Source organism: Ambystoma mexicanum, chromosome 12 (genome assembly GCF_040938575.1).
Source record: "Ambystoma mexicanum isolate Mex_15411 chromosome 12, UKY_AmexF1_1, whole genome shotgun sequence".
Taxonomy (NCBI): Eukaryota; Metazoa; Chordata; class Amphibia; order Caudata; family Ambystomatidae; genus Ambystoma; species Ambystoma mexicanum.
In genome coordinates this window covers 991,936,172-991,951,132 of record NC_090936.1, presented here as the reverse complement: position 1 = coordinate 991,951,132, position 14,961 = coordinate 991,936,172, and the positions used below count along the sequence as shown (strand labels likewise).

General features: G+C 44.3%; 1 protein-coding gene across 2 annotated transcripts in view; it reads right to left on the bottom strand.

The window, feature by feature from the left end:
• The window catches only part of LMF2 (lipase maturation factor 2), a 482,758-nt gene that overhangs the window by 137,432 nt on the left and 330,365 nt on the right, over window positions 1-14,961 (bottom strand). For both annotated transcript variants that reach the window (XM_069629496.1, XM_069629497.1), the window contains exon 9: window positions 11,507-11,603. In XM_069629496.1, coding sequence (XP_069485597.1) covers window positions 11,507-11,603 — 97 coding nt within the window. The remainder of the gene's footprint in view (window positions 1-11,506; window positions 11,604-14,961) is intronic.

Sequence of the window (14,961 nt, the reverse complement as noted above, 5' to 3'; positions counted from 1 at the left end):
GTTGAATCCGTTGATTTCTGTTGGGGGCAAGTCTTTATTCTGGCCGGATCGGTTTCTGGGCTGAGTTCTCTGGTTTGATGATGTCCTTGTGGATGGAGAGTGGATTGGAGAGCGTGAGTTGAGAGCGAAGTTTCACATTGACAATTTCAGATCTGATTTCAGAAAATTGAAAAGATGCATAGGTAATGTGGTGGAACAAGGGAGTGCAATGGTTAATCTTTCTTAAAGAAAGGGAGCCAGGTGGTTGTTCAATTGCTAGCAGGATATATAAGCGTAGTGTGCCTGCATATACGGAGAATTCTGACTTGAGAGAAGATTGGGGAAGGAGGTTGGGGTGTGAAATTTCACCCGAGATTTGGCAGAATGTATGTACAAATGTTAAATTGTGTTCTATTGATTTGGGGGAACGGTCGAGACAACTAAAGATCATCAATCGTGTGTTTTGGAGCCTGGAGCGAATGTTTAAGAGAGGGATGGTAGATTCAGATTGTTGGTGTTGTGGAAATGGACAGGGAAGTTTGGAACATCTGCTGTGGGAATGTGTACGGGGATTTTGGCATATTTGTTGTGTCTGTTTGCGTGTTTTGAATCTGGATATTGGATTTTATGACAATGATTTTGGGAGGAGGAGAAATACCGAAGGATCTCTGTCACGGAAAAAGTTTTAGCTCCGTCGTGCTGGTCTGGCCAAGAAGCTGGTGTTGAGGGGCTGGAAGTCGCGAATTGCACCAGTTCTTGATGATTGGATTGAGGGGATGTCTGCCCTTGCGTCCATGGAAAAGGTTGTTTTTAAGAGACAAGGGAAGTCGAGATTTCATGGGAAAGTTTGGAACGATTTTCTGAATATCTACTAGTTTCTTGCTGGTTATGTGCTTCACTATGTTGATAGATTTACTTGTTTATTTGTGTGTAATCTTGAACACAAAAACAAAAAAAATAAATTTGCGGGTGAATTCTCATCGTTACAAAGGTCCAGCACTCTGTTGAGGTGACTTTCTGAACTCTATTCGTGTCTCTGGAGATCCACCTCGATGCCCACGAAGGTTCAGTGAGATTTGTAATCCGAAAGACTGCACTGCACAGTGGCTCGAGGTCCCAGGGTATTGGGGTGTTGCAGCAACGCAAGGTCGCATCAATGCGTGGGATGGCTCAAAATGCAGGTCTTGAGTCTAGTGGGTCTCACCAAGCTCTGGGTCGGGGTAGTTTTCGGAGTCCCCATGTCGATAGGATGGAAGGGCAACAGCAGGCTCTCTGGTCGCTGGAAATTGTTTCAGCCGCTTTTCCTTCATCATCCTCTTCAGTTTCGGTTTCAGTGGTCGACTCGTCTTCAGCTTCCAGGTTTGTAGTATTGATCAGGAACTACAGCAGCATTTCTGCATTCTCTCCCAGCATTTTACAACAAGGGATGGTCTGGTTGTCCAATCAGGACAGCCAGTCCCCCACTGGGATGTGTCCCCATTCAAGAAAGGAGGAAGACAATGTTTTGGACTCCTCCCTCGCTTCCTGCCTTCACAGACAGACTGGAGCCTGGTCAAGGAGTCCAGGGGACTGCCGCAGAAGATAGAAATAAATGAATTTCCCATCCTGGATGTCAGGGGAAGGAACAAGAAAGCCCAAGAAACACTAAAATGGCGGAAAAAGACATGTGCCATTTTGGTAAAATGAGCACTCTTAGTTGCCTTTACTGCAGCAGTGAACACAGACCACGGTAAAGGTGCACCAAATTAATGCAAGGTATCACTGCTACCAGCCATTGAAGGTAGGCTTGTCCGTGTAACAGAATTGTTTTAGTGTGAAAGGGGATACATTGCATCTCCCCAACACTTCACATAAAATGGGGTGTGCTGGTTTCACAAAAAATCTAAAAAAGGGATCCAAATATCCTTTCTACCCTTGGGAACTGTAGTTCTCTCAAAGTTAGCCAGAGAAAGTTAAAAGGGGAGCCCCTAGGCCAACCCACCAACAGGCACTTATTGCCCCCTCACAGGTATTAAGGACAAATATCCCACTAGTAAAGCAAAAGGTTTTGGGGTTGACCCAGGTCAGGAAGATTTACAATTTCCATGAAAATCTTACCCCAACACCCAGCAATAAGGGTTTGAACGAAACAGCCAGTAGTTGTTCAATCAGTGAAAACTGCTGGTTTCACATTACCATGCACTTAGACATTCAAGCACAATGGATGTTGAGTGGAACTAGACAGTCCCACCCCCTTGGGAGAGAGAGAGACAACTAGCCTGTGAAAGCAGCAGCTTTCCATGGGCAAGTGTGTGACTGTAAGGTACTTCCTGACCTGAAAAGGCATGTATAAGCCCAAAGAGTATGGCCCAAGAATCTAGTAAAAATCTTATAACATGGCCATTTTAGGGCACTAACCAGGTTTAGTAGCCATGTGTTAAATGTGAATGTGCACACTAAAGAATGCAAAAATAGTCAAATATATCCGCTACCACCAGCTCGTCTTTAGGTACATAAAAGTAACCAAAAACACCATGTTTTTTTGTTCAATAGTCATCTGACTTCCCTTTGGGGCTTGTGGTCATGCTCAGCTTTCTGGACACCAGGTGTCTCCATAGCAAGACCTATAGTCTGCCCTACAGAGCTGGAAGCAAGCAAACCATTTGGGTTTCCTCCATTTCTTGCTCTTCGAGGAGGGCGGGGGGGGGGGGGGCGTCGCTCTGGAACCTGATGCCTGCGGCTCAAGATGTTCCATGGTAGCAGCAGATTCACACAATCTTTTCAGCCTGCCTAGCGTAAACTACCCACCTCTTGTTAGACGCTCTTAACATTTTGGGTCTAAAACGCCTGCACGCTTTGCACAGTGTCCTCATGGTCCACTGGAAGGCAGTTTACAAGCACGGCTACCCCCTAACCCCCCCTTACAAAGTAATTACGTTGCACCTAGGTAAGGCAGAATTTAAAAGGAATCTTCTCCATTGGGTAACTAGGAAACTGGCAAGCTATTGTGAGTCTGTGCACCTGTAATGGGGGTTTGAAGCACTCTAAAAAGACATGCGTTATCGCATAAAATCTAGCACTCACTCCTGTACTGCATCGCTTTTATGGCGAGGTGCATCATTCGATTCTGTCTGCAGAAATGGTTCACAGTGCGAGTCTATCATCGCGCTTGTCGCCCGGTGGGGTAGGCCTCAGCGTTTGATCTGCACACGCTTCCACTCGAAAAAAAATAAACAATCCAAGAAAGTCTACATGTGAATGAATATGGGTACCCATACGAGTAGGGATATTGTTGCCGGTACGCCCCGTCAATACCCATTTTAATTAATAATTAAACCCTATGTAATACGCCGCACTAACCTCTAGATGGCATAGGCAAAGATCCACAAATGTGTATTACATGTTATTGTGCGATTACTACCTGCTCATTTGTCAGTGTGTTCTTACAGGACTAAATAACCAACTATTTGTATAACTGAATAAGAGTTATTGTGTTATTCTGGGTGGCCTCATTCAGGGCACCCTGACCACAATCGTGCTCCGAGACTAAGCCTTGACTGCTCTTCATTGCTACCTTAATTGGGTTTTGGCTAAAGTTTTAGTCTTTTTTGGGTAAGAGTTTGTGGGACTTTACAGGACTCGGCTGCTTGGTATTAGTGACCCAACTTTTAACATATAACTGTACTACTCAAGTCGGTAGAGTGGGTGCCAGGCTCACCTTAGAAGGGGTACTGTGAGCTGTAGAGCAATACAATTAAATCAGTAAAGAAAGTATTCAAGTAAACACCCCTTTAAAAAAGGTATATTCAATTTACATAAAGCAAATCAATATCACTAAATCATGCAGCAACTAACATCAAGTAGAATTTCAGAATCAAGTTATTCAGGCACTAATCATGCAGGGGAGTAATTTCATGTTGTACTAAAACATTTACAGCACACAGAGTGACGTCAATCAAGGTCAGTGGTAGCACTTATGGTTCAACATATGATTGAGTTTGGAGGGAAAAAGTGTTAGAATAGAACACTGTATCACTAACAGTTTTTTCTCCCAGAGGGATGTAGGAAGTATTTGACCCAGCAATACGAGTGTCAAACAATTGATAACTTTTTAGGGAACAAGCACTGCCAAAGCCAGTAGGGTTCAGAAGGGATGCCTTTAGGTAGCCAGGACATCCAAGGGTCATAGGACAGTTCTGAACAATCTTCTTAGAAAATGTTATTTTTTTTAAACAAGTTTTATTAATTTTATCCCCATAACATACTTAATAAACATCATTCGATAATACATCACATTATTTGTCTGTTCAACAGCCCAACTCCCCTTCTGCCCACCAGCCTATTACACCTGTTATATCCTCCTGTGATTCGCGTTAATCTGCTTGAACTCCTCACCGAGATCTCATTCTGCCATGTGTGATGGTGCATGCAACTGTCCTCCAGTATCATATGTTTCCAGGCCATCAGATTCAGGTTTTGTTCCTCCTGCCCTTTACAGGATGCCTCTTGCCACACAGCCATCTCTGCCAGTGCCCATTTCTGGAGGTCTCTTAACCATACGTTTATTGCTGGACCTGTTCGTGCCTTCCACCCCATTACAATCCTTCGTTTTGCTAAAAAGTATGCCAAATCTTTCAATTTGCCAACATGTCTTGTATGCTTATGTCTTGGGAAAATACCGAGTAGGCACGCCTGGGGGGGGTGACCAAATCTGCCGATAGGCCAATCTTGGTTAATATCTGGGATACTTCTTCCCAAAATAAGTATTTCAGCACAGGTCCAGAACATCTGTATCAGGTCAGCGTTGACCAGTCCACGTTTCGGAAAAGTTTGTGTTATCGCTGTGCTAGATTTTGACATTCTTTCCAGCGTTAAAATAAGCTTGTTGAGTAACATAATTGGATCAACTGTAGTTTTGCATTTCTGGACACTCTTGTGATAACCTATGATCCTACTCCAAGCTTCGTCTGATAATTGCGCCCCCAAGTCTGCTTCCCAGCGTCTTAGTCAGTATCAGATTGCTATCTAGCTTTAACATCAGAATCTCATATCTTGAAACTGCATGTCCCTCTTCGAAAATATCTAGTGTTTGTTTTGTCTTCTACCAAAACTCCTCCCATTGCTGGCCATTTCAGTTTCCGCCCATGTAGAAGTGAGGCATGGGCTATAGGTTGCCCCGCACTAACTCCTGATTCTCACTAACAGTCTGGTCTCCCATCAATATATCGGCCAGCGGAACTACCCCTCTAGGCTCCAAGTATTTCCAAACCTTCAGCCTCAACTGAGTATCTTCGCTCAAGAGTGTCAACAGTGGAATCTGGGGTGAATAATGTGAGTGTGCCCAGAAAGCAGCAGGCCCTTTGTCATATCACAATGCCCAGTTTCAGCAGCAAAGGGGGCCTAGGATCTTGTGGAACCTTATTCCACACCATCTTTCAGGAAGAATGGCGAACATGCTGGTTGTAGTAACTATCTTGAGTCTTCTCATCAGATACCCAATACGTGGCAAACTGTAGTTGGCACGCCACAAAACACCCCTCGAAGTCTGGCACTTTTATCCCTCCTTGTTCGTACAGCTTTTGCAGTCTAAGGGCTAGTCTACACCTCATATTATGCCATAGGAAGCTTCGGCAAATGGAATTCAACACCTCTTGAAAAAGCTCTAGGTATATTATGAGACATTCGTAAAAAAATGCAGCAGCCTTGGGAGCACCACCATTTTCCACAACGCGGCCCTCCCCATTAGTGAAAGCGGCAGTTTGGCCCAGAATTTCTGAGTTCTCCATTTTATTGACCCTATTCTGCTACTGTTCTACTTTAGGACTATGGACAATATCAACTCCCAGGTATCTAAATGTTTGTTTTCCATTTAAATCAGTAATACCGGTAGTGCTCCCCGGGGACTTCAAGCTTATTCCCCCTAGCTGGGTACTGTTGATTTCGGTGCATAAATTGAGATCCCAGACAAGTCTAACATTCCAGAACAGCCAGTACATATTGTAAATTGGTCTCCAGTTGTTGTAGAGAGGTTCAAATTGGCCGCATATAGGGAGATCAGGTGTTTGTTTCCCCATATATTAATGCCAGCCTCATGATATTCTTTTCGCAGGTATACAGCTAGCAGCTTTAAGGCCAGTAAAAACATTGGAGACCAAGGGCAGCCCTGTCTGGTTCCCTTGCTCAACTCAAATTGTTCTAATATCATGGTGCCAGTCTTCACTCTAGCCACCGGGTTGCTATATAGTAGCTTTCCCATCTAATCGATGTGGGGCCTATACCGAAACCTTTGAAAACTGCTAGTAACTGTTCAGCAAAGTTTGCACGCAGCACCCTCTGGGAACACAACAAACAACTGACTATAGGTATAGGAAACCCAACCTTTGGTACAAGCTTGTACTACAGAGTTTTAGTAGCGTGTTGAGCAGCCAGGCTTGTCTCAAGAGGGGTCAACGTGAGCTGTAGTGGGGTTACACAGAGATTTACAGTTACAAGTATTCAAATAAACTTACACTCAACGTTACTTGAATAAACAATTATTAATTTATCAGTCAGTTAGATTAAGCCTTCTTCAGAAGGGAGCAATGTAATAGTAACACTCAAATACACTTCATGAAACAAACACTTACTATCTCTAAATCAGTACATGACCTTTTGGAATGGCCCACAGACACTACCTACACCCTCAGGTGACTTCAATTGCTGGGGACATTACATCACTGTTGCATTTAGGATCATATAGTAACTCTAAGGAAAAAAGATTATCTAGAACATACAGGAGACCACAAATATTCTCAAGCAGGTAAATACATTTGGATCCCTCCAGAAAGGGGCATTCAGTACAAAAGGCTAAGCCAAAGTCAATGGGCAAATGTCTTATATAGGATGGAGCACCTCTGGTGACAGAAAAGTCTTTGCACAACGTTTCAGAAGTCTTTGGAGAAAAGAATCAAATGTAGGGCCACAAACTGATTAGGCTTTTGAGTGGAATAATATGCAAGTATCTTTAAAATGAAGAAAAGATGCATCAGATGACTCTTGTTCCTGTGCAGCTTGGCAGGTCTGGTCTCACTGTTCCTGGGTCTCAGTCGTGGGGACAAGAGGGAGGATGACGGGGGACTCCTGCAATGCACTGGGACAGTCAAATCTTGCAACCGGCAAACTTAGCTTTCAGTGGCTGTTCAGTGTTTCAGCTCCTCGCGTCTACTGCAAATGGCACACTACGGTTCCTGGCGGTCAGGATGGACTTTCCTTGCTTCTGGGGTCCCGCACTCTGTATAGGGGACTAAGGCCCGGTCAGTCCTGCTTCCTGGGAGTCAGAGGATATTCCTGGAGCTCTTGGCAAGCTTAAAAGCAACATAATCTGGTGTGCCGCTCTCCCTGGCTTTACGGTTTCAAGCAGCAACTCTGGGGAAATGCAACCAGCTCCGAGATGAATTCCAGGTGGCTTACTTTGGAGTTGATTGGTCCCACCAACTCAAGGGTAGAAGTAGTCCTTGCAGGGGCTTCTCTGTCGATGCGAACTTGGCGTTCCGGCACTGCAGCAGGGCTTCACCGGGCAAACCAACGGTCCAGGAATTGCAGTAGGCGTCCTCTTCAAGTAGTTCTTCGGTTCCTTCGTCCAGTGGTCGACTGCCATCCAAGCCAAAAGCCTTGCCTTTTATTCAGTTCTCTCCAATTAATTCCAGCCTAGCTGTCAATCACCCAGCAGGTTGGCTGTCCTTGCCAGCCAATCACACCAGAGTGCATTTGGGTCTCCAAATTGAGTTTTGGGCACCTCCCTCACTTGCTGCCCACCCTAGACACTCAGAAGCCAGAGGCGGTCTTCAGTCCTGAAGCCCGCCAAAGGCATACGAACAAACAAAGAGACCAAACCTGGTTTGGTGTGCAGAGACACTTTAGAAGTACCTTTCCAAAATTAAACAGCGATAAGAGACGACCAGAGCCTGTTCAAACGAAGGGGCTTAAGCGCCATCTTGAAAAACATGGCTCCTGTGATTTTTAGCTACCTATGTTCGCGGTCGGGAAAAATCATGGTAGTTCGTTGTAAAACCACTGCCACAAGCCTTTTCAATACGAAAGGGTAGCATTTATCTGCTACATGATTATTTAGACCCAGGGGATACTATGTAACCCCCTCCAACACTTGGTGTGTGCTGGGTCTAGGAATTTGGAAAGACTAGTCAAGTCAATTTCACTTTACATTCTCTGGGAAACAGTAGTTCATCCCAGAGAAGGTATTTAAATCTTTGGGAGAAACAACATCCCTGTGTTACTGCACGGAAGGCGCCGTGTAAGACACATGAAAAAATGATGCCTATGGAGTTATCTAAAACTCCATAATCAAAGAACACAAGTGCTTTGCCTCATTGGAGCCTTGTCTCGGTTGCCTCTGTAGAGTTGCTAACAGCTTCTTTACCTCACAAGCCTAATCAGCTTGTGGCCCTACTTTGAACAACTTCTTATTCTACAAAGATTTCTAAAACATTGTGCAAGAGTTACTTACCTGCAAGAAGTGCTTCAGTTCACCTCGACTTTTGCCAACTTAACATTGGCTGGCCTGGCTCCCTAAACTACTTCTCTCCTCAAGTGTGGTGTCTTCCTTCCAGGAAGGGGTTAACTAACTTTGCATTGGGGGGTGATCAAACGTACTTATCTGCTTAAGAATATTTGTGTGCTCTTGTTTTGTTCTAATAAACTTTTTCCTTTCACATATTCCTAAATCCAATTCTAAATGCAACAGTGATACATTAATGTCCCCAGCACCCTAACTATTGAAGTCACCTGAGGGTGGCGGTAGTGTCTGTGGGCCATCCCAAATGGGTACTTTATTTAGAAATCTTGAGTGTGTATTTTTGAAGTGTATTTGAGGGTTACTGTTATATTGCCCCTTCTGGAGGCTTATCCGACTATTAAATAATTGTTTAATCAAAAAACCTTGTGTGTAAGAGTTTGCGACTACCTGTGACTGTGAATCTCTTTAACTCCCCTACAGCTCACACTGACTTGAGATGAGCTTGGCTGCTCAACACGCTACCAACCTGTGTAGTACAGACTTACAAAGGTTGGGTTCCTACTGCCAGGAGATCAGGGTTGTTTTAGTGCACCCAAAGGGTACTGCATACAATCTTGCCTAACAGAGGTTCAACAAAATCAATATCCCCCCCGAGTTCAATAATCAAAGAGGCGATTCTGTTAAACAATGCCATCAGTGTAGTCCAGTTAATATGATGATGCCCTTTAAATTCATTCCCAGGAGTGGCGAACTTTTTTGGGTCCAACACAGCTTGTGTGTCCTTGTAAGGATGGTCCTGCCAATTAGGGCCACACAGTGGTAAAGTGGGAAAAACTTTTGCCTTATTCTTGGTGGCCCCATTAACAGATGGGTTGGGAATGGCACTGCAAGGAGCAGGGAGTGAGGCCTGGGGAGGGGATTATTTTTCTTGCACCTCAACCATCACATATGTGTACCCACAGACTGGGCAGACCTCATGCGCCTAGCTGCTCATTTTTGCTGTTTCTTGGAGAGCGCATCATTTTCAAAGCGCAGAGTAGAAATAAGGGGCTGGGCATCCGTGGGTGCAGTTGTCCGGGAAGTGTAGGTCTGCTCCTACTCTGCTTAATGGTTTTAACTTGGTCTTATGGGCAACCTAAGTTGTTCCCTAAAAGGGAAAAAAGTTAAATTACTTATATGCCGAGGTTCACTGTCAAAGACCTGGGCCTGGTCTGGGACCGGAAGTGGTGCCTGTGCGACAGGCGATATCAGTGGCGGCACATTTCCTTGGTCTGGATGCTCCATAGGATTTGAAGGCTGCACTGCAGAGCTTCTCTGGCCAATTAATAGGCCATGCACCGGAGATATGGTAGACCCTTGCATTTTAAGACCTTCAGGCATGGCCCCACAAAGTTTTAGAAGTATTGCAACAGCAAAATGCAGTATGCCGTTACTTTGCAGTAGTATAAATATCAGGATCTGACTCGGGATTAACATTGCCTGCCTCAAATAGCAGATTAGGACTAGCCGATAGTCTCCGATTAGTGGACTGCCTGGAGGTTAGCAATGGAGTGGGGAAAGGAGAAAATTAGGGGTGGGGAGGAAGAGGGTGGATAGGAACAGGAATGGAAGGGAGGTTAAGGAAAAAAAATACTCCAGGCCTTTCATCTGAGGCCACCTCCACCGAGGCAGAGCCAGTGCGATCTGCAAGTAGGTCCACTAAAAAGCCGCAGAAGAAATCAGTGATAGCCAAAGCGGGGTGGGGGGGGCCTGCCTTGCAGAGTGTAGCACAATTGAAGCAGAGTGTAGCTGTCCAGGTCAAGCGGCAAAGAACTCATGTCTCCTTCAGACAGGGCAATAATTTCCAGCAAGACAGTAAATATATCAGAGGCTACAGGCAGTTTGGCTGGGAAGTAAGCATCTAGGACTTTTCTGAGCCTCTACTTCCAAAGACGGCATCACCATACATGGGTCAATGGATTCTGCTGCGGATTCACTTGTGCCAGCCTACTTTCGAGAGCGGAGCCCATAGGGCCTTTACTGTAGTAAACCAGAGCCTTAGGGTGGTTGTATTTTTCCAGCATGAGAACAAGGAAAGGGGGAAGGGCAAGCATTGGGAGGGGAAGTATGGGAAGGAAACAGCTGCAATAGCAAACCGTGAAGAAATACATTTGCAGCAGTGACACCAATTTGCCAATTATGGAAAGGTCACAGTCAGTCACACAGCACAGGCGTGAACGTTTATCACAATTCAACAATAGCACAATAGCAGCAGGGGTGCACACAGAGGCTCACCTTCTGAAAGCCACCAAAGACCCAGGACTCAAGCAATGGGTAAACGCATGTGTGCCTAGCAGCCACATCAGCTGGTAAAGGAGGAAGAGCCAGTAAGTCCAAAATCTGCTCAACAAGAAACAACTCCTGACTCACTCCTAGTTTCCTGCACCGGGAACTACAGCGCGTCAGGTGCTTTTTAAGACCAGCCTCTGAAAGCATAGTTGAAATGAAAGGCAGACGTTCCACGCTGCTTGCAGCTTCTGTATCACAGTGTAATCCCAGTAACAGACACAAACACACGGTGCACACCACATTCTACAAAATCCATCTTAGCACAGGACACACAGGTTAAGTTACACCAATATCATCAGATAACATGTGGAGAAACTCCCAAATAGACACTTGTAAAGAAGGAAGCTGTGCAGAGATTTAGATGTCCACTTAATTAAGCTGCAGTTCCACAACAGAAAGAAATAGTCTTAACAGTCAGGGATAGGATACAGCGTGCAACCCGGGATTTGATTCTCCATGGTTAACAATAAGGTTTCCATTTTTGAAGACACTACATATAATTATGCATCACATTAATAAGTGGATAAAGCCGAGTGTGAAAACTTTATGCAATAAAAAAAAGTGCAGACTACAGTTCAAAGTGGATGGGTGGGCGGCAGTGGCGGACAGACTTCATCCTGCTTCTAGGTCATTTATTTTAGCCTCTGCTTCTTGACAACCACCTATTTATCTAGGTAGCAGTAAAGTCTTAAAAATATATATGCTTACCAAACTAATGCCAAACATGCTCACGGCAGCCGAGGAAAATACTGCCCACTGCAGAGTCGCCCAGAGTTTCCAAAACAAACCCCTGTAAGAAGCAGACCTAGATGGGTAGAAACAGTGCAATTAGGTTAATGTCGCTTCAGGCACAGTAATTTGTCATTGAGTGCAGCCAACTCGGATCTGAAAGAGGCTTTGGCTGAAGTGCACACAGCAGCATCAGCTCTGAGCTTTACTGTCATTATCCCCTCGCCCCTGATAGCAACAATCTTCTCACATAACCGATGATATGGCTCTTATTCTTTGGGAAGCATGCCAACACGCATTTTGAAATCTCAATTCTTAAGATAAATCAGGTCGAAGAGATAATCAATCCAAAACACACATGCAGTCACGGGTCTGAGAAAATGCACAACTGACAAAAGAAAAACACAGTAGACATATCTGAAGAATTGGTGTTCAGAGGCAATATTCAAACTATTTTTTACACCAATACTCCTTGGAGGGAGACTGGGAGTGTGCAAGTCATACCGCAGCGAACGTCAGATTTCAGCTGATTTACTTCTAGGTTCCTTTACTATTTGCTACGGCTTCGCCTCACACCAAAGCCAAATTACTTGTATCTGGATAATGTTCTTTCCGATGATGTGCCACCCATGGATCCCCCCGCCCCCATCTATGATAATTATCCACAAAGACCATTGGTTCAGGGTTATTACCACGTCAGAATCCCCACCCTCAAAAAGCATTTGCTTGAGGAAATCGCATATGCCCATGCTTGATGATCCTACCGTGAGGTTTATTTTGGACTCCCAGAACTCTTCTCTCTAATGTTGAGAAGTCCCAAGAACCAGAATCAAATGAATCACTTAAAAATAAAGTCTTGGCATGGTTACTTCAAAATATTTGCCATGTTGTGTTAGAATTCAGGACCAGAGAGTCCTTTGTTGGGTACAGGTTAATAACTGGTGTTCCACAGATATGGACTGCATTGTTATTGGATGCAATCAAATTAACTTACCACTGTTAGTAAATGTAAAAACCTCAGCAATGTCATCTTCCACAAAGTTATTTTCTTGATTGACTATGCCCCTCTAGGAATGCCCGAGTGATCTCGGTTTTCTTTGGATGAGCTTAATTTTTCTTTAATTGACTTCATGTTTAATGTGTTTATGTATTATTTACTTGCACTTCTATGCCCCAAAACTTTATTCCTGCGCGTTAGAAATAAACAATCTGCAACGCCAGCTGTCTGAAACATTTCACCACCAGGAAGGTAGGGAGGAGGGGGTGGGGGGCGGTGGTACAGCGCTTGCCCAACACTGGACAGGACATCAGGGCAAGTATGCATGGGAACACTGCACCATTCACCTTGTATGCAGTCACTGAGGAACCACAGAACTAAAGAGGTGTACCAGCTATCAGCCAAGAGAACCAGGTTGGGAAGGCCAGGAGGAATCCATGGGAGGAGGAAAATTACCCAAAGGCAAGTACATATTTTCTTCTAAAGAATTCCTTCCTCCAATTGACCCATCTTTGAGACTCCCATAGCAGCGAGTACATCCGGAGGGAGGCGAGCTAGAGGACACCACCTAAACCAGAAACCTGGCAACTAGTGAGCCTAAAGAACATTCAAATGTTTTTATTAAGATCTCTGCAAAGGGGCTCACTAAGGGGCATCCCACTCGCGTCTCATGTGGGCTTTTCACTGCCTAAGCTAGGTGTTGCTAAACCCCAGGTTTGCACCAAGAGATCAGTAACCCCCAATACCTAAAATGTTGCTAGCTGGAGGTGTGATGGCCTAAAGGCAAGCTCATTATTCTTGCTACATAACACCAATCCAGGGGTTCCACAAGAATAACGCTCTTACCCTCTGGGTCAAGTGCCTAACAATTACTCAGGCTCTACTTGCCCTTTGCTCACACCCTTGTACACTTCTTTGAGGGGTCAGAAATCAAAGCCAGACACAAATTTGTCAGTGTCAAAGACATTTATTAAATAAAATGGGTTGGAAAAACACTGCAGCCCTGTTCTAATGAAGAACCTACCAACCTAGGAACTGCAACTAAGGATCTGTCCGTCAGGATGTCAGTAACTGAAAAGCCGTCCTCATGCCCAAACACATCCTATCCTGACCCTCACACAACAAACAAAACCAAAAGGGTTCAAGGAAATGTCTAACTTGATGTTGGCAAAAGTATTCAAAACCAAGGTATAAAAATAACTCCAACTAAAAGACCCACTGATCCAGAGGGTGGTCCACTTCCTCTGGATTCTTAAACAGGATGGCAAAGTTATCTTTTTAGCTAACAGTTCCTTTGTGTCTTCACTGGACTCAAAGTTTTTGTTCAAGCAAAACTTTCTGCAATAGTCTTTCTGAAGCATCTCTTTTTAAAACATTGCAGATCACTGGATATACTCTCCTGCCAGGAATCTTGATACAATGTCAGCTGCCAGTGTACTCACCTGCCAGGACTTATGTTTTACAGTCATTTGGTTATTGTTAGGCAATAATTGATGTAGTAACCCTGGGGGACACTACACCAGCCTGGTCCTCTTGGTATTCGGTAACCCACCTTTTGGTATAGTCTGTACTACACAAGTTAGTATTGTGACTGAGCAGCCAGACATCTCAAGAGGAGTAAATCTGAGCCGTAGAGCCGAAATCCACAAATACAAGTATCCAAATACTTATACTCAAGGTTTTCTAGTCACATAATTATTGAACAGTCAGTTTTAAATATGCATTCTTTAAAAAGGGCAATGTGCAACAATAATATACTTCAAAATACTTTCTCGGAATCAAGTAGATCCTCTTTAGAGATGCTTCATGAACACTTCCTGCACCCTGGGTGACTTCACTAACTAGGACAGTTTTGGCATGCATATATCACTGTTGTACTTTGTAAAATTCTGAGGTTGGCAAAGAGAAAAGGTTAAGGGAAGGAAACTGTTTAAGTTCTCAGAGCATGTGGGCACTTTTAAATCTGCCAATGAAATCGATAAAAAAACATTCCCAGTAATATTAGTTAAAAACCAACGTATCACATATGAGGGACAGTAAGGATCAAAGTCATTGACTTGAAAGAGTCTGCAGGGAGCCAGGACAGCCAACGTCAATTTGGACCCAAGTCTATGGCACAGAGGCACTTCTCAGATAGCAAAAAGTCCTGCTAAGTTAGAGTTTGTTGTAGAAAATCGCTATTGGGCCACAAGCTGTTACACTTGTCAAAGTTAGAGCTGAGATCAACTCTAGAAAAGCAGCTACTGCAAATCTCAAATGAGAAAAGCATACCACAGACAATGAGGTAAGTACCCCAAAGTCTTAACAGTACCTTCGGTTTAAAGAAGACTATCCAGCTGGCTTCTGTCTTGGTTGCAGATCCTGTGTTTCTGGGCCTCAGTCATGGAGATGAGAGGACGTCTAGGGCACTGCTGCACAGCAGTTCAGAGGTCGGCAG